Source organism: Leguminivora glycinivorella, chromosome 18 (genome assembly GCF_023078275.1).
Source record: "Leguminivora glycinivorella isolate SPB_JAAS2020 chromosome 18, LegGlyc_1.1, whole genome shotgun sequence".
In the NCBI taxonomy this organism is placed as follows: Eukaryota; Metazoa; Arthropoda; class Insecta; order Lepidoptera; family Tortricidae; genus Leguminivora; species Leguminivora glycinivorella.
The window spans coordinates 6,395,339-6,415,011 of NC_062988.1; the positions used below are offsets into that span (position 1 = coordinate 6,395,339).

At 38.4% G+C, this 19,673-nt stretch overlaps 1 protein-coding gene across 3 annotated transcripts; it reads right to left on the reverse strand.

The window, feature by feature from the left end:
- Window positions 1-6,568: 6,568 nt before the first annotated feature.
- LOC125235711 (protein tumorous imaginal discs, mitochondrial-like) lies at window positions 6,569-19,576 on the reverse strand. 3 transcript variants are annotated; one of them, XM_048142276.1, is made up of 10 exons: window positions 19,387-19,576; window positions 19,023-19,237; window positions 18,386-18,619; window positions 17,823-17,991; window positions 16,011-16,105; window positions 15,135-15,293; window positions 14,652-14,723; window positions 13,922-14,029; window positions 13,154-13,259; window positions 6,569-7,828 (listed from the first exon to the last, which is right to left on the reverse strand). In XM_048142276.1, exons 1-10 carry the CDS (start codon window positions 19,559-19,561, stop codon window positions 7,674-7,676), a joined length of 1,488 nt encoding a protein of 495 aa, XP_047998233.1. In that variant the 5' UTR covers window positions 19,562-19,576; the 3' UTR covers window positions 6,569-7,673. The 3 variants fall into 3 exon arrangements, with proteins under 3 accessions (XP_047998233.1, XP_047998235.1, XP_047998232.1); XM_048142278.1 differs by lacking the exon at window positions 6,569-7,828 and adding an exon at window positions 9,069-9,097; XM_048142275.1 differs by lacking the exon at window positions 6,569-7,828 and adding an exon at window positions 12,170-12,721.
- Between the last annotated feature and the right edge of the window lie 97 nt (window positions 19,577-19,673).

The following is a 19,673-nucleotide window of genomic DNA, read 5'->3' on the forward strand; positions in this document are numbered from 1 at the left end:
AAATTGTATTATCCGAATTATTCGAATATTAAAAATCCGTCGGATAATGCAAACTCTACCCGCGACCTCCGGAACGAAAGTCGCACGCACTTACCGCTAGGCTACCAGCGCTTCACCTTAGACCTGACGTAAATTCAAAAAAACAAGATTATTATTTTCAGATCAGTATTAAATTTGATTATATACCTGAATCCAAGATTTACAATACTTTACTACAAGGATATTAATATTTTCAGGGCTGTAAGCACTCTAGAGGTATAATGTCCACTTAGCAAGTTTTGTTAAAGTTTTGCTCCCATAGTTCCAATTACTGCTTATAAGTTAGGTACAGTCAAGTGCAAAAATACGTATCGATTTTATCCGCTCAAAATATGTACCGAGACCTTATTCCGCCGACATAAAGTGCTATGGGACATATTTTTGATAAGTTGTACGCACCCATATTTTTACACTTGACTGTACCTAGTTAAGTATCTGTATTGAAACGGTACGGGTGTTTAATACTTATATTCTGAGGATTTTGTCATGGCTTAAAAGTTCAATGAACGGTTCCCAATTTATACTAAAGTAAACATATTGGACATATTGACGTGTTTTCCTCTCAAGATGGTATCGTAACAAAAGTTACTGAGCTCCACGGCCCGAGATATATCACGTACATTTGTTTATCTATTGATAAAATAATGTTTATTGTTTAACTTCGATAGCCTTTATCATGGATAACGAGACTGTTTATTTTGGTTTGTGACGGATTAGTCAATTAAGCTTACACTATACAGGGTGAAAATTTAAAACGTGAACAGGAGCATGTTTTTCTTTCTCTATCAAAAATTGACGTTTTAATGTCCCGGGTATATATATTTTTTAGCGTCTTTTGAGGTTAATTTTTGATTTCGTTGTTATTTTCCGTATACCTACATCAGAGCACGATTTGAGTTTATGAGCAAATTGTTATACACCCTGTTATTATTGAATTCCGTTAACTTTAAGGGAAGATTCTTTAGTTCAAATTCAATCAATTTCTCTAAGAAACTAGCCTCTTAACTCTCACGGTTAGCGAATTATTAAAAAAAAAATTTAATTACTGAACACGTGTGTGGCATCCCTTACCACTTCCTAATGTTATTTTTTTGACATGTGCCGTCAAACACTTGACTATGACTTCACACTAATTAATCCATTTATTATGTATGGAGACGAAAAAAAATATTTTTTCGAATTTAACAAAAAGCGATATACAGGGTGGTTCCTAATGATGAACCGTACTGCTGCGTGTCTAATTTAACGGAAAACAAAAAAAAACACGGTGTATACAACGTTAACTAGGTTTCAGTAAGAGATGAGACGTATCACTCAAGTGGGCAGCTGCACTTATAATGGAACAAGGCTGCAAGACTAATCGAGTAATGCGGCATGCAGCTGCTGCTGGTAATGCAACTACAACCTTCAACTGAAGCCTGCCCTAGAGGATGGAGGCAATTGTAAGAAATATTCCAATACGAGTAGGTATCATGCGTAACTTTTTTTATGTCCTTCCTTTTACTGCGTACAGTCGGCACCCTAACTTTAGTAGGTGTCCACGTCGTAATCCTAATTGCATAGTAAAAGTCTTATGTTATATAGAACTGACTGTACCTAACCTACCTAAGTACATTATAAGACTACCACGAGCCAGGCACATAATTAAATCACACGTCCGTTACAGTCACATGTGCTCTCAAGATCCAGACACAGGAGATCTGGAACAATGTCATAAATGCACGTTTACACTAGGCTAGGCATCTGACGGAGGACTGAACTTTCTTCCCGAATACCACATTACATTGAAGCCCTTGATTGAAGGGTCGAAACTTTGCTTATTTTGACTGAAGGGATGTTATAACTCTCTTTGGCTCTGGGAGTGCTCGCGCGGTTCTCCGTTAGCGTACATTTTTTGAGACTCCAGCGGGCGTAGCACACTACAATAGTACATTACGATACAAGTCCGAAAAAAAGGAAGTGGCGAAACTCGTGTCGATTTAAAACACTCCCTTAGCTTCGGTCGTGTTTTAATTTATCGCCACTCGTTTCGAATTTCCTTTTCGCACGTGTTTTCCTTTTCGACGTTTTTCAGTACAGATGGCTCTCCGAAGTTTCGACCTGCCATATAATGAACCACTTAGAGCCAACTGTACTGAAAAACGTCGTACGATACATGTGCGAAAAGGAAATTCGTTCGAACTTCCTTTTTTTCGCACTTGTATCGTAATTTACTGTTATCGCATCGGTGCATCCTTATATCGCATTTAAAAATACCTAGTTCATAAAGGACGGTCTGACATATCGTTTATCACGCGACCATAATGCGATAAAATTATAATTTCGACCTCCGAAATCTTTGATCTAAAAGTTTTGAAACGGATAATATTTAGTGTTATTGTCCAGTGTAAACGCGCTCTTATGCACTGCGCCAGACGCAAATAAAGTCACATTACACGGGTATTGTACAATTATGTAAGCCTTTATGACCGAAACAGCAGTAACTTACCATCAGCACTAATCAGTAGCGGCTGTGTACTTTCACTGGTAAGTATTCATAGGCCGGTATTGATTTGGTTTTTGTTACCTACATACTTACCTACGTTTTCTCTTTAAACTTTTAGGTACCTACTTACTTCTATCACAATTTCGTCCACCTATTTCAACAAATGGCTCTTAAACTTAGCAGTTTCATGTGCTCTGCTCAGACAACCCCTTTGTTGAAGGCGTGAGATTATAACGTTGCATGAGACTTAGCACGTTTTTATTCAGTCAGAAATTCGGATTATTCAATTCAGTTTTTTTTTTCAGATGGTAAAACAAATATGCACGTGAAGGCGTATCGAAGACGAAAGAAACTAAGCGTAAGTCTTAACTCTTAACTCATCTACTAAACCTAGAATTGTAATTAGTAATTCAATACTTAATCAGTAATCTATTGCATATTGTTTTCCTACATTTTTATGTAGTTTTGTAGCCAGGGACGGAAATCATATTTAGCTGGTGGGTGTCTGTGATAAATAACTCAACGTTAGCTTTCCATTTTTAACCGCCGCCTCAAATCTCAAAGGAAGGGGTTCTCAATTCGTCTGTTTTTTTTTTTAATGTTTGTTCCTCGATATTTCCGTCGTTACTGGACCGATTTTGAAAAAAATTTTTTTTGATTTATAATATATGCATACAGATTGGTCCCATTTTTCTCAGAACCCAGTTCTGATGATGGGATCCTGGAGAAATCGAGGGAACTCCTCAAATCTGAAAGGCATACATATGGTGATTTTTGTGTTTTTGAAGGAACAGCATGCATTTACGTACGGAACAATGACATTTGGTGCAGTGGAACTGCTGATGATGGTCAGAACGGAACTCCTCAAATCTGAACGGCACGCTTATAGTGACTTTGGTATTTTTGTAAGAACAGCATGCCCTTACGTCCAGAACAGTGACATTTGGTGCAGTGGAACTCCTGATGATGGTCAGAACGGAACTCCTCAAATCTGAACGGCACGCTTATAGTGACTTTGGTATTTTTATAAGAACAGCATGCACTTACGTCCGGAACAGTGGCATTTGGTGCAGTGGAAGTGCTGATGATGGTCAGAACCGAACTCCTCAAATCTGATGGGCACACTTATAGTGACTTTGGTATTTTTATAAGAACAGCATGCATTTAAGTTCAGAACAGTAACATTTATTTAGTTAAATGTTTGTTAAGCATATTGAGTTTTCTAGTCAAATTTTGTCAAGCTTCGATATCTTATAATCGGATTCATGAGGAATTCAAGAAACTCCTCAAACCTTAACCGTATACGTATATTGATTTTTGTTGCCATCAAATAATTACAGCATTAAAAGCAGTTTAAAAAAATACCTACACATTTCTACATAATCCAACATTCGCAAGTAGCTTTCACCAGAACCCCAAAGGCGGCGGTATTTTTTTTTCTTAAAAATTATTTTAAGAGAATTCCGCATATTTTAAGAGAATTCCGCACTTTCAAGACGTATTTACCTACCAGTAGCGGGGCGTGAAAATTTTCGTTGCTAAAGCCGGCATTGCGCGGATCCGGGGTCTGGAGCCCATGGCCCGTGAGCCCCCTGGGGTTGGCCATATAAATAGACCACGTGACCCCCCCTGGGGTCTGAGCCCTTACCACGTGACCCCCCCCTGGGCACGTAGCTGGATCCGCGCTTGAAAGCCGGAGGGGTTTTTGGAATCTGTTTTGTATGGACTACAAGACTGTCATTACATTCAATTAGAAAGCGGGCGAAAACGCATGTAATTTTAGTTACAAATTAGCTCATCAGTCAAAAACTCCAATGTAGGTACATAGTCAAACTCGCATGAGAGTTCTTGCACCCTGTAAAGGTTCACTGAACTTGCTGACATTGTTTCAGCGATTGAATTTCAAAAAATCTTATTATTCCAGCAATTGGTGTCCGTGGTGACGGCAGGCCACTGCGTCCCCATAGCCAGTCTGTTCTACTACATCATTGGAGTGCTCATTTTCGGCCTCGGCCGGTATAAAGAGACTGAAACTGTGGACGTGCTCATGTTTCCCTTGCAGTTTACCACTAACGGCGGACTGTCTTCGGTAAGATCAGTTAAATTACGAACGTAATTTAAATTATACCACCTTATCGTGTCCACAACGCCAGGGACAACTCGCCCGAAAATTATAGAGCACCCGCAGCGAACTTATTGCGCGTTCGCGGCGAAATCGTTGGTGCTCGCACTGTCCGCCTCGCTTTCAACTCGCTCGCAATACGTCCAGACTCCAGAGTAAGGCCTGTTTTAGACGGCGTGCGAACTCGCATGCGATTTTAGTTACACTGCAGGCTGTTGAGGTTACATAGTTTTGCACAGCCATCACATACCGCAATGGAATAAAACTCGTATGCGAGTTCTCGTACCGTCTAAATGGACCCTAAGCGAGTGCGCAAGGAAAAACGTCCCACTTTGTTGATTGCTATAATGCCGCTTTGTCAGTTTATTCATATAAAGATACAAGTAAATCTCGCCTTAATGCTTTAATGGTAATATTATTAGTGCTCTAAATAGGTATTATGGCAGACGCTATCAAAGCTTTTTTTTAGATGGTTGTTAAATGCTCAAAAGATTTAAAGCAATTTTGTCCTCAGGTGGAGTCTCACTTCCGCATACTGTACGGGTTCTACGTGGAAGGAGCTATGGCGCTGTTAACCTGTTCGTTGGCTGCCCTGCGGCGGTATAGCGGGCATTCAGTCAGTACCATGACCGAGAAATACCGCTTGTTTACGAAAGGATGAGGTCAATGAACTTCATGATCTTCAAGACCTATACTTATGACAAAAAGGATAGGAAGGATGGAACTAATCTTTTGAAATTGTGCAGCAACTTATGAGCGCACATAATACTTCAGGGTACGCAGCCAAATGGCACAAACGCTCACGATACGAAACCAGGCACCTACGGCACCAGGCTCCGTAGCCCAATGGCATTTCTACGACGCGTAACGAAAACGAAACGCCGCGAAAGGTGGTCCGGCTCTGTCGCGCCAATATGCAAGACCGATAGAGATAGATATCTACGAGCGTTTCGTTTCGTGAGCGTTTCGTGAGCATTTCTGTATTCGGCTACGCACGCAGGTATTTGGAACCCACTTTGACGGCGTTATAGCCTTTTAAGAAGTCTAATCACCGAAACTTCTATAGACAAAGAAATATTCAGACTCACAAGTTGTAAAAGCAAGTGTTCAGCTATTATGACTAAGCTACCTACTTAGTAGGTATGTATTTTAGATTTTGCGGTAACTAGTTTTCAAACTACTTGTGTTATAGCGCCATTTACATTTTCAAAATAAGAGCAAAACTATGTTGCTCCACTTTGCGAGTCTACGTATTCCTTTATCTAAGCTTAGTATTATATACCTAATAAAGTTAATACTTATTAAATATAAATAAAACACATAATTATCTTGTAATTTTAATTACCAACCTACAAACTAGTCAACTGTTATTTACAGCTTTGATTACTGTTCCATAGCCTTCACTATTAGATATCTGATACTTTAACATATGTTTGGAAAAAGACTGAACTTTCAAACAAAATCTAAGCTGTAAGAAATAAAGGCTAATTTATTTTTCCCCTCACTAGCTCGGAAACACGTGTTTTGTCCTTTAATACCAGCGGGTAAAAACGCATTTTATCCACTAGTGGGTAAAGTAATTTGACCTTGAATAAAGTCAAATTAACTGCTTTAAAATTGATAAAAGTAGGTGAATCTAGTAATAAAGATGATTTACCACCTGTGGAACTACTGGAAGCAGTGATAAACGCATTTTTTGCGTTGTAGTTTCCTCGCTGTAGTGGGGGGAAAAGTTTTGTGTTACACTCGGGTGCAAATGTATTTTACTTCTCGTGTGTTAAAAAACTCGCAAGTTCAGGATTCTATTCTCGAACCACTCGCTTCGCTCGTGGTTCAACTATAGAATCCTTTCACTTGCTCGTTTTTCAATTCCACACTCGGCGTTAAAATACAACTTTGCCCCCTTGTATAAAAAATAACTATTATTGCTATCTAACGTATCACAGAACTGTACACTACAGAAATTGTGTAAGACAAAATCATAAGAAAATATGATGCAAATCTAAATAAACACAATACTAAAAATAAACCAGAATGAACATTCAAATCCGTATGTCAGTCAATTTATAGGAATTTATATCAAATATTGGAATTATTTCTGCTATAAGGAAGTAAACATTTCATTTATAAGCGCTGAGTTCCATAGTGTGCATATCTGGCACAACTGGCTATCAAATCGCAAATACAACGTCGTAACATACAGTACTAGTAGAAAAAAAATATCTGCCAGTTGTGTTAGACCCAAAAGCCAATGAGGAGGCACACTCAAAGGTTATGACAGATGGCGCCACCCTATTAGTCCATTGCACATATAAAGAATTTCATACGTGAGAGCGAGCAGATGATTTTTTTTCTCTCACACATGAATGACAGTGACATGCCTAGGCACTTGCACAGGCGCCGCCTGTCGGGATAAAATGTCAGTGTGCCTCTCTCATTCCTCAAGACACTAGCTGCGATACAAAGTAGGTACAGCCTGGCAAAAAAAAGTAGAAAATAATAGGGGCGCCACCGTCTATGTAAACCGTTTTGCATGTGGCAACTATTTTGACACTTCTGTATCAGAAAAGTGTTGCTATTATAAAAATTATTAGTTCAATTTCTACTCTTTTTTTGCCAAGCTGTATTTGTTACTGACCTAATATAATTATGGAAATGGGAATACAAACCTACATTTTCATATTTCAAATAAGTTTTGATAAGCGGCCCAGATACATTTCTAAATAAAGTCGCCGTCAATAGAAATTGTCAACAATGTAAACAAACCATTTTATAAAATATCGATATTTAGCACAATTTTATTATATTGAAGGTTGGGGATCATAATGTGATATGAATTGATTAAATAACACATGGATTTAGCCAGTATCTGATGAGTTAGAATGGAAATTAAAGACATTTTGACTACAAGGTTTGTTTACATTGTTCACAAATTCTATTGACGGCGACTTTCTTTTGTGCGCGGCTTCTTATACATTTTCATTTACTCGTTCCATTTATCGCAGCTAGATCAAAGTCCAGATAGTACTACGCTTTACTCCTCTTAGATTCTTTGAGCTCTTCCGTCGCTTCGGTGGCGCCCTCTGTCTTCTGAGCCTCTCCCTCGACGGATTTCTTGTCCTTAAGAGCTTCTTTCACGGCGTCTACGAGGGTTTGGTTCTCTGCTACGGACTGTTTCTTGCCTGTGGACATTTGTTAGATCACGTGTCTGTGTTTTCACTTACTTGTTGACTATGACTACGAGTACTTATGTTTATAGCTTTTCATCTGAAATTCCAATAAAAAGATCTTTATTCATTAGTCATAAGGATCTTCTTTGATGGAAAGCCACATTAGAGGTGTTCCATATCTAAGTTCTTTATTCAATGAGCACAAGGAACCTTTTTCTTTGAATAGCAAATTTATTTTAATTTGTACATAACAGTACAGTCGAGTTCATAAATATGTGTACATTTTTTCACCTTATTGCTAAGAGTTAAGGTGAAGAAATGTACAGATATTTATGAACTCGACTGTACCTATTCAATTTTATTCTATAGACTCCTATGAATTTACATACTAACTACTATTTTATAATCAGTGATCGGAACTATGGGAGTAAAACTTTAACAAAACCTTAGAGCTGACATAGATTAAAAAAGAAAACCAAGATTTTTATTTTCAGATCAGGTTAAATTTGATTCTATACCTGAATCGAAGATTTCCAATACATTACTACAAGGATATTATAGTTATTTGTTATACAAGGGGGCAAAGTTGTATTTTAGGTTCGAGAATAGAATCCTGAACTTGCGAGTTTTTTAACACACGAGAAGTAAAATACATTTGCACCCGAGTGTAACACAAAACTTTTCCCCTCACTATAGCGAGGAAACTACAACGCAAAAAATGCGTTTATCACTGCTTCCAGTAGTTCCACAGGTGGTAAATCATCTTTATTACTAGATTCACCTACTTTTATCAATTTTAAAGCAGTTAATTTGACTTTATTCAAGATCAAATTACTTTACCCACTAGTGGATAAAATGCGTTTTTACCCGCTGGTATTAAAGGACAAAACACGTGTTTCCGAGCTATTGAGGGGAAAATATTTTTATGGCTGTAGGCACTCTATAATGTCCACTTAGCAAGTTTTGTTAAAGTTTTACTCCCATAGTTCCGATCACTGTTTATAATACACAATACTTCTTTACTTTTATTCTAGCTCCTCATTTTACAACTAACGAATTACTTCTCGAACATACCTATTCGATATATTTAGGCCCACTTGCCCCAACCACTTAACTCAGGGTTAGTAGGCTGTCAACTGTCAAATTCCATATAAAATGGTGGGTTAACCCTCGGGTCAACCCTCCATTTTCGTTGGTGCAAGTGGCCCTTAATGAATATTTCGAGCTATCTCAACTCACACGAGACTTATACAGGGTTTCCATTTCATTAGATGGTGTTACCTATAAAAAGCAGTTTTGTTATAGTACATTACGATACAAGTCCGTAAAAAAGGAAGTTCGAAACGAGTGGCGATAAATTAAAACACGACCGAAGGGCATTTTTCCTTTTCGCACGGTTCGTTTTTTCAGTACAGATGAGCCTCCGGTTTCGACCTGCCATATAATGAACCACTTCTCGCACTAGTGCGTAAAAAAAACACCATCTGTACTGAAAAATTTATTAATTGCAAGGGCATTTTGCGATTGTTATTTGGGAGGTCAGACCCCGTAACCATTTTTCTGCGATGCGAAACGCCGTAGAAATGTAGTCTGGCTCTATCGCGCCAATCCGCAAGAGCGATAGAGATAGATAGCTACGAAAGAGATGTTATCGTGAGCGTTTGTGCATTCGACTGCGCACACTGATCTTAAATCGTTCAGTCTACTTACATACATCCTTCACTGCTTTAACCTTTTCTCTTTTCTGTAGGTAATAGTCAAAATTTCATTGAGTATTTATAAATAAACCTTGCAGATTTTTTTTTTAACAGTCCGTAAAACATATTAAGTCGTAACGTGTGATCCGTCGTACTGCCTTAATATCAAGTCAATGGCGGCGAAACGGATGAACAAAATTTTGACCCTCGCAGTTTCCTAGCATAATGAACTGTTCAATTTGAACTCCGAACTTTTGCTTTAGCCATCCTCAGTGTTGTTCATCAATAACATAAGTAATTTTCGAGATATTCAGAAATATGGCAGGCAATATGGACGGTCGGAGTTTACTCATCACCCAAAAAAATGACCTAACCGGGATTCGAACCCAGGACCATCAACGGAACAACTTGATGGTAACAAGTGGACTGTAGGGTGAGGTTGCCAACAATGAGCCACCAAAAATTTAAATCTTAATAAGTCAGTCATAATAGGTCCAAATTCAATATTTTTTTATTCAGTGCATTTGTTATTTATCTAGCTCTAAATTTTCATCATTATTTTTTAATAAAACTGAATAGAAGTCGAGATATTTTAGTTTTTTTAAAAGATGAATAATGGCTCATTGTGTACAATCTCTGGTACAGACTGAACCGGTACTATGTATTCAATGAACCGGCCTAGTACACAATGAACCTACCATTATATAATTGCATAGTTTTTGATAAATAATTGCAAAATATACAAACTGATTTAGGTAAATATGGGGCAATTTAATAAATACAACATTTACAATGTCAAAAATGCTTATTTATTTAAACTAAGAGTAGTTTACTAATGTAACCGTCACAATATTCTTCGTTATATGAAAAATAAAGTCTTGCACTTCAAAAAACTTAAATAATATATGTATTATCATATATTTTTGTACTATATAGTAACGTTATATTAGATATATTTATATTAACTCTTAAACATGGCAAAAGTTGTACAAAATAGACCTTCCAAAGGCTAACTAGAGAATTACCTAGAGAACCTCCTGGTTCATTGAGTACTCTAGCCTTGTGGTTCAATGTGTGCTAGATATACATTTTCACTTTTTAAATTCGGTAAAAAATAAACGGCACAAGAAAGCCGCATCAGTGAATGTCAAAAAGATAGAGAAATAGTCACTCCGCACAACTGATTAATTAGATAAATCAAACATAACTACATTCTGAGAAAATAAAAAAACTAAATACTTAATTTTTTTCCGTTTTCTTGTCCAAAATCACAAAATACTTCACTACACGTGCAATTTCAACGCGGACCGGCCGCCGACTGGGGAGCGAGCGGGGGAACCTTAGCGGCGCGTGCCTATGTTCGCAGTGCAGTTTGGCAACGTCGCATTTTTGAATAAAACCGTTGGTTCCTTGTGTACCACTGGTTCTCTGTTGCCCACCTTACCCTACCCGGTTTTTGTAGATGGGATTATAGCATGATGGTAAGGGGTAGCCAAATAGGATGCAAAATGAAACAACAATATTTTCTAGCAATTTCGTGTATTCGAAATAATGTTTTACATTTTTCTAACCATCATACTATATCCCTTTGGTGGATAAACTAAGCATTCAAAAAGCACTTATAAATAGTCAAACTTTCGTAATAAATTAATAAATATGTCGGAATATAACATATTCACTGTGTATTTTATGACATAGAGCATGTTCACTGAATTACTGAAACATACGATTTTTTGCCTATTATTATAATTCGTTTAGTTACTAAGGCACTGGTCCCACCGCGAGCTAGTAAACAATATGAGCTATCGGCTATAAAAACGAACAAAAGATAATCACTCCCGCGTAAATAAAAGAGACACGGCGATGTTTATAGTTACTCGCCCAGCGGTGAGCTATCAATATCGCCGTGTCTCTTTTATTTGGACGGGAGTGCTTATCTTTTGTTCGTTTTTATAGCCGATAGCTATAGCCGGTATAGCTTACTAGCTCGCGGTGAGACCAGTGCCTAAGTGGAGAAATATGTCGTAGGAGTGTAATTTATACAGCTCAACTACATGGCGCCACAGCGGCATTGGTATGATCAATTTATTATCGCGTTCAGTTACATCTAAACACTTTCATGAACAAAAATATCTGAACATTGTTTTATGCTCTTAATATTAGATTCGTTTTCAATTATTAATGTTCTCGAACTATGTACTTCAATGCGACGTCAAATTTATGGTGGCCTACAGAATTATCTAGTCGAGATATCAATACATGTTTCTCCATTTGTGTGTTGTATTGTTAACTTATGAGTTATGACAGTTATCATTATCATCTCAATAAAAAAAAATGTTAAAAATACTGAGATGACAATTACAGTCAACCAATTACCACCCGAGGCCACTCTTCAATCATGTCAAAATGACAAGCAGTAAGAAAATTCTTACAATCTGATTTATAACGTCACCACATCTCGGATACTGTCGATCATGTATATGAAAGAGGCGCGTTCCTAGCACACAGTCTAAGCTCGTGTAGGTGAACGCGTACTATGCTTGTATGAGTGAAATATGACAGGTTGACTGTTCGCGTTTTTGACAGGTGGTAACTGTGAGGCAACCGAGAGGGGGTGGGCGGCGCTTTCAGCGGGGAGCGGGAGTGGCCATACTGTACGATAGTATCATAGTACTCTTTATTATACTGTGACGTTACTATGTATAGTTCTTCAGTGGCCTAGGGTTCCAATTGGTTGAATGTATACATCATTCATGTTTATCATTTTGTGAAAAAAAAAACGGAATAAAAATAAAGAGTCAAGTAATCCGACTTAAACGAATTCTAAACAATATTTACATCAACGTATCGCGACAACAAAACAATTTATCTCTCATTCACGCGTCATACAATTCAGGATTCTTTTCTCTCTCTCTTTTCAAAGCATTCTGATAACCTAAAGGCCCGTTCACACTTCTATCTTCCCTTTCTGTATTCAGATAATCATTCGCTGCATGCTTATGCAAATCTTGCGGGTCGCCCATAATCACCAAACTACACACAATCATAGACATGACGAAACCTATTATGAACAAGGGTTTGTTGACCCTGTAAGTCTCTACTAGATTATCTAGAAATGTTGGTTGGGTTTTTTCCCGTCGCGTATCCTCTGAGTCGCGGTTAGCTTCGTGTATGGTATCCTGTTTTTTGGTGTTAGATTTAGACTTTTCTGGAAAACAAATGGGGTTGATAATTTCGGCTAGCTTGGTGAGTGAATTTTAGAAGCCCCAGACAGATTTAATTAAAATCAATTGAAAAAATCACGGTTTTCTTAACCCCCGACGCAAAAACGACGGGGTGTTATAAGTTTGACGTGTCTGTCTGTCTGTCTGTCTGTGTGTGTGTCTGTCTGTGGCATCGTAGCTCCCGAACGGATGAACCGATTTCGATTTAGTTTTTATTTGAAAGCTGAAACTTAGTCGAGAAATGTTCTTAGCCATGTTTCATGAAAATCGGTCCAAAAGGTCGTTCGGGGAAAATTTTAATTTTGTGGTTATGTTTATCACCACTTTGCATGTCCTAGATCGTGAATTTTTCAATAACTTTTACACCTACAATATAAAGCGGTTCTACCACGAAGCATAATAGTTTTATTTCTTACCATCTCTGTCATACGAGACACCTAGTATTTGGCCAGGCGTGTCCTCTTCTAACTCAGCGTATGCGTAGATGAGCGCCTTCTGCTTCTCGTTCAATGTTGCGGGGACCTGAGGATTATAGAAAAGAACAGATATAGTCCTCGAGTCAGTTTTAGAAGACATAAAACTATGAAGATTTTTCTGAAACATTCGAGTTATCAGTCGATTTGATTAGATGAGGTACCAAAGGTAACACTTTAAGAGAACTTAAAGTTCCGCCAGAACGTCACTTGATGCAATATGGGCGCACAGTGCGTCGTTTACTAATGCGGTCACCGCATGGAAAGTATGAGGTTGCCAGGAACCGTTTTCATGCAGTGAACGACTGTGTAATTGCCGCTTAACGGAAGCAGAACAGAAGCAATATAGGTAATTCACCATACAAATCGTTCTGCAAATGAAATTACATACTAGTTCGTTTTTTTTGCAGGGGAAAAAGTGCATAGACAAACACGACTGTCGTCTGACTTTCAGACATAATGCTTGCCAAGAGTAGAAATGTAACATTTTTTTTTATCATAGCAACACTAACTGTTATCATACAAAAGTGACTCAATAGTTGCCACATGAGAAACGGTTTACATACTTAGACGGATGCGTCCCTATTTCTTTCTACTGCTTTTTTGCCAGGCTATATGATCCGAAAAACTCTACGAGTCGAGGACTGCTCTTACAGCTAGGCTACCAGCACTTTCATGGTATATTGACAATGGGAAACACATAAAACTTACCTTTATTTTGATGTGGACGTAATGGTCGCCGTAGCCATGCTTGCTGACCAGCTTCATGCCTTTCCCCGACAGCCTGATCAACCTGTGTGACGATGTGCCTGGTAAAATCTGCAACAAATATCCATTTTTATCAAACTCATTTATCAGTTTTAACTCCGTATAGACAGCCATTCTAAAAAAAAACGTACCTCAAACCATATAGAAAAAGGTACAGTGGCCTAGTTGGCGTTACACCTTTGGGGGACGCTCGGCTAGATGGCGCTAATATTAAATAATTGACATTTTAACACATATTAAGCTAAGAATATGGGCCAAATTGTCAAAACTGAGGTTTGAAAGTTTTAAGCTTGTGTCGAGAGATGGCAGTGTATGCACTGTGATAACATATTTTACTTTGACAGTAACTCTCTATAATACTTGATCCTCTTTGATTTTTACTGTACCAATTAGATAAAACCAACGCCTTTTTTTATTATTATAAATGGGCTTACTCCTGGCCACAGACTAGCCAAAGGCAAAGACGGCCTACGATGGAGTGAGCTCGCCCAGAAGATAATTATTCGTTATTCGTACTCATTGTTGGGCAAAGGCGTCAGCGAAGGTCTCCGTTTTAATTATTGCTATTTTTTTCGTATATCTGGATATTCTGGATGTTCTGCTCTACAGGTCACCATTCTAAAACGTTTTCGTGAACTTTTAATAATTTAAAAAAAAAATGTTCTGTACAAACCTGGAGTGTATGGTCTTCATACAGGCCCTGTATCCGGACAGTCCCACCAAGTAAAGCTTGAGACACGGAAATCTGTAAACAATATTTAATGATGATTGTTATAAACCTTATTTTCTCACACATTCAACTGTTGTGAAACTAAGAATCAGTCAGTCAGTAGTAAGATGATTAGATGACAATTGTTTCTCGGGGTTTTTATTATAGTATTCAACTGTGAAGCTCTACAACACTTTGGAATTAACTGGGTACCCTCTTGCCCTGTATGAGTCACTGTACATTAGGACTGGTAACGGTATATAAACACTCCGCGGAACCTCGGATATACCTTCCCTACTCGGTGCGCGCACCGTAGGTACACTACAACATGTCTTTCCCTCATATGTCGTCGAGTTGTTTGAATGATTTAATTTAAAGAAACGTGTTATAAAACCATGTTGTTCAGAAATTTTAACCCCCTAGTACCTATGAGCACGGTCCACTTACCGTGCAGTCCGAATGTACATCTGGTCCGTCGCGTCGGAAGTACTTGGAGGCCTCAACCTTGAACGTGACGAATATCTCCGAGTTGCCGACCGCCATGCGCACGGTTTGACCGTCTTCCACGCCCGCGGGCACTGGGACTGTTACTTTCTTGCGTTGTACCTAGAAAAAAAAAAACAAGTGTAGTTAATAGTAGACAGTATCGTGCGATTGGGAGTCTATTATTTTAGTTGCCTGCATCATAAAATTGAAACATTCAAACCAAGGTAAATGGATTTCGGCCTAGCAATGGGTTGGACAAAATTAAATGTTATTAAAAATCCAATGTGTGTGTTGTGTGCGTATTTACTTTTTTTATGGGATAGGAGGCAAACGAGCAGACAGGTCGCCTGATGGTAAGCGATCACTGCCACCCATGGACACCCGAAACACCAGAGGTGTTGGACGTGCGTTGCCGGCGTGTGAAAGATGGGTGTACGCTCTTAGCTTGAAGAACTGATTACTGATTTGAAAGGTCGTATCGGTCCGGAAATACCGGGTCAGGTGGTCGCGCTTATGTAGATAATTATGTGTTTATCATGTGGATAAACCATTGAGTCTGAATCTGTTATAAAGCTAAATCTGAGCCTACCATTTACAATAGGCAAAATTTCGGAAAAATCTTCGTAGGGGGCTCCACTAGGAGAAACAGAACACCTATTACGAAACCGAGATTTCAAGTTTCGAGAGAGAGTCTTTATCATTTTTGCATATTCAAATTGAAAAATATGTATTCAAAAAACTGTTTATAGGACATCACATACACTCGTTCTCTATTAATTACAATAGTTACACAATTTGTGCTAGTACTGCCCTCTGGTGTAAAATTGCCGTACTTACCGATTGGCCTTTCCCTTCACACTCGACGCAGGGGAATTTGATCAACATGCGCGTCCCGTGACAGTGTCGGCAAGTAGACCGCATCACAAAAGGACCTAGAGTCATAAATAAAAGTTAAACACTTCAAATCTACGTGAATTATGCTATCAAGGATCAATGGCAGATTATTAGTCTATTCTTTAAAAAATATGGCTAAGAACTAGAGATGGGCCGAATATGGACTTTGCCGAATACGAATATTCGGCCGAACATTTTCAGAAACCGAACATTCCCGAATATTCGGTTACGCATGTTTTAAAAGGGGACGTTCATTAACACATTTTGACTATAGGTTTCTCTCTTTTTAGACCTTAAAAAGATTTATTATCCAATGAATACGTAAGATTTACATTAGTTATTTACTTTGTTTATTCGGTAAATATTCACTTATTCGGCCGAATACGAACATAAAAACTCCGAGCTACCGAATATTTACCGAATATTCAAAAACACTCCCAAAACTAAAACAACAAAAAAAAAAACGAAATCTAAATCGGTTCATCCATTCGGGAGCTACGATGCCAGACAGACACACACACAGACAGACAGACAGACAGACAGACAAACAGACAGACACGTCAAACTTATAACACCCCGTCGTTTTTGCGTCAGGGGTTAAAAAGAAAAGAAGTAGTAGTAGTAGTAATCACTGTATTGTGTACAACAGTTTACATACAATTTTTAGGAATAGAGATACAAAGGCGAGGGGTAACCCTATAAGGGATCTCTTCCAGCTAACCTTGGAGTAGATGAGAGAATTGTAAGATTAAATTTCAAAGATAATTTGAATTGACAAAAGTTTCATTTCTCTAATATTATCCCAGGACACAAAATAACATACTACTCTACTACTAATTTTCACGCATCATTTGGTGCCGCCTAAATAGAATTCGCACGGGTCATGGCAGATGCAATCACTTGCGATACAAATGGGGATGGAACGAGAGTCCGTTATGTGACTGCGGCCTTGAGGATCAAACTGCCCAGCACATAGTCGAACGATGCCCTAAGAGACGTTTCCAAGGCAGCCCGCGCGGATCTCTATACCAATTTGACACCTGACGCGATCGGTTCGTTGCGTAACCTGGATGTCGACTTATAATATTAATTGTCTGCAAGCATACGCCATACGCTTAAATAAACTATTTTTACGTTCACATTCTTGCTCACTATCACTTCTTCTTCCTCGTTCCCTCAATGCTGAGAATCGCGACCACAAGTAGCGTGTCTCCATTGAACCCGGTCACAAGCCATGTGGACTACACGGTATAGGCTGCCGCCAGTCGACTTCTTCACACAGTCAGACCATCTCTTACGAACCCCACCCCAAGCGCAGTTACTGTTCATTCGCCCCAAGGACAGGACTTCTCCATATTATGCGTTGGTGATCTGATCTCATGTGACCGAAAAATCTAAGGGCTCGCTCCTGGCATGTTTTGGCTCTCCAAAACATGACACAATACTACAGAAAACAATAACTTGATGTGCTAAATTCGATACGAGTCTAGTAGCCTATCATCTAGTGATAGATTTTGGAAGAACTTAATATCACCACACCACAATATAATAAAGAGTACTATCGTCAATATGACAGGTCGACTGGTCGCGTTTTTGACAGGCGGTAACCGTGAGGTAACCGAGAGGGGGTGGGCGGCATTTTCAGCGGGGAGCGGGAGTGGCCATACTGTACGATAGTACTCTTTATTATACTGTGGTGTGGTGATCTTAAGTTCTTCCAAAATCTATCCATAAATTATTGTGGTATGTACATACCTCGCGAGAACGTCTCCATCCCCGTACCATTGCAGTACGTGCACTTGATAGCCTTAGTGCCCGGTTCAGCTCGGGAGCCCTGGCACTTCGGACACGTGTCTACTATGTTCACGTTCACATCCTTGTTCACGCCTCGTGCTGCCTCCGTGAAGCGGAGATTTACTATGACCTGTAAAAAATATCTTATCAGCCAACATTCACGTCAAATTAATTTAATCTTTCTAGGCAGTCACTATATTAAATTTAAATGGCAATCTTAGTGTACTGAACACATTTTTCTAATATTTTTTGGGTAACTTGGTTGTTCAAATGTAAGATAATTACGGTTAAAAATGAAAACTGATTATAAAATTAAAAATATAGGCTAATCCATAGATATAGGAATTAGTCTTACTCAGTAGCTAAGAAAACTTCATATGTAGCAGGAATTGTGGTGTCTATTAATGTCCAATTTCAAATTAACAAAACAATGCTATGCAGTAATCAATGTAACATTCCTTATGTGTTGTGCAATAAGTACATATTTTATGCCCAATCGAGTTATTTATTTAAAATGTACTTACTTCCTGAGCAGCACCAAAGCCAAACTGGCTCTCAGCGAAATCACTAAAAGATTCACTCTTGAAACCAGCGTCTCCAAATATCTTCCGGAACAGCTCTTCGGGGTCTATGGTGGCCTTGTACTGCCACTGGTGGGTAAACCCGTCTGCCCCACCAGGAGAACCGCCCATACCCATCTGCTCAGACGTAGTGCCGAAGGTGTCATATTGCTTACGCTTGTTCTCGTCAGAGAGAATCTGTCACAGAAAAGCTAACATTGAAACTATTGCTTCAGCTAAGATAATTAACATTCAGTTTTATTAAGTTACAACATTAAGGTTTTAAGCAAGCATATTTAAAACTCTTAAGAATTCATGAGAAATTCATTATCAATCCTACAACTACAAACTTATTAAAAAATTCCTTCAAGTATTTTCATAATTTTCATAAACCTTACCTGATGACAAATTACTAGCAAATGGCAATTTTCTAATTGGAAATTACTACTATACTAAAGTAACATATTTAGAAACCAAGAAAGAAATTTGTAAATAATTATTCTCAAGTATTCTTCTATATTATGAAAACAACTTTAAATATACAATCTCAAGCATTATTTGCATTTCCATTTCGTCACTTATCAGTATACTTATCAAATACCTCATAAGCCTCCGAAACTTCCTGAAACTTCCTTGACGCCTCGGGATCAGATTTGTTTGCATCCGGATGATATTTCTTCGCAAGCTGATAGTATGCCTTCTTCACATCTTTAGCGGAGGCATTCTTTGAAACTCCCAGCACCTTGTAGTAATCCACGCGAGCGGCCAGACAGTTGGTGGTGTGAATATATCGATGCCTAGTAGCACCCGTGTTATCTGAAGATGTGAGAGGTTATGTTTCGTTAAGGCGAATAAAAAACTTTCAATGGAAACCATTTGACTTATACATCTGATTGAAGGTCTTTCTACGTAATATTGGTAATAAATAAATGCCAGTGATGTAATAAAAGCGTGTCAAAACTTACAATTGAATTTATTGTGCACTAATGATGCAATAGCAATTGCAGGCCCTCCAAGAAATTTTTCACATTTATTACATTTATGGACGAACCGACACGTAGTTTTGTTAATATTGTTACTAAACACCGTGGTAAGAGTTTTCGGATTTAAAAACCCGATGATACTCCGGGTGGGAGCCATTTTGAAAGAAATAGGTTAAAAATGTCAAACAAATGTCAAAAATTATTGTCATGTTGGTATCCGGTATTCAATGAAATGTTGCAAGCATGTTCCAAGACAATTAAATCTAATT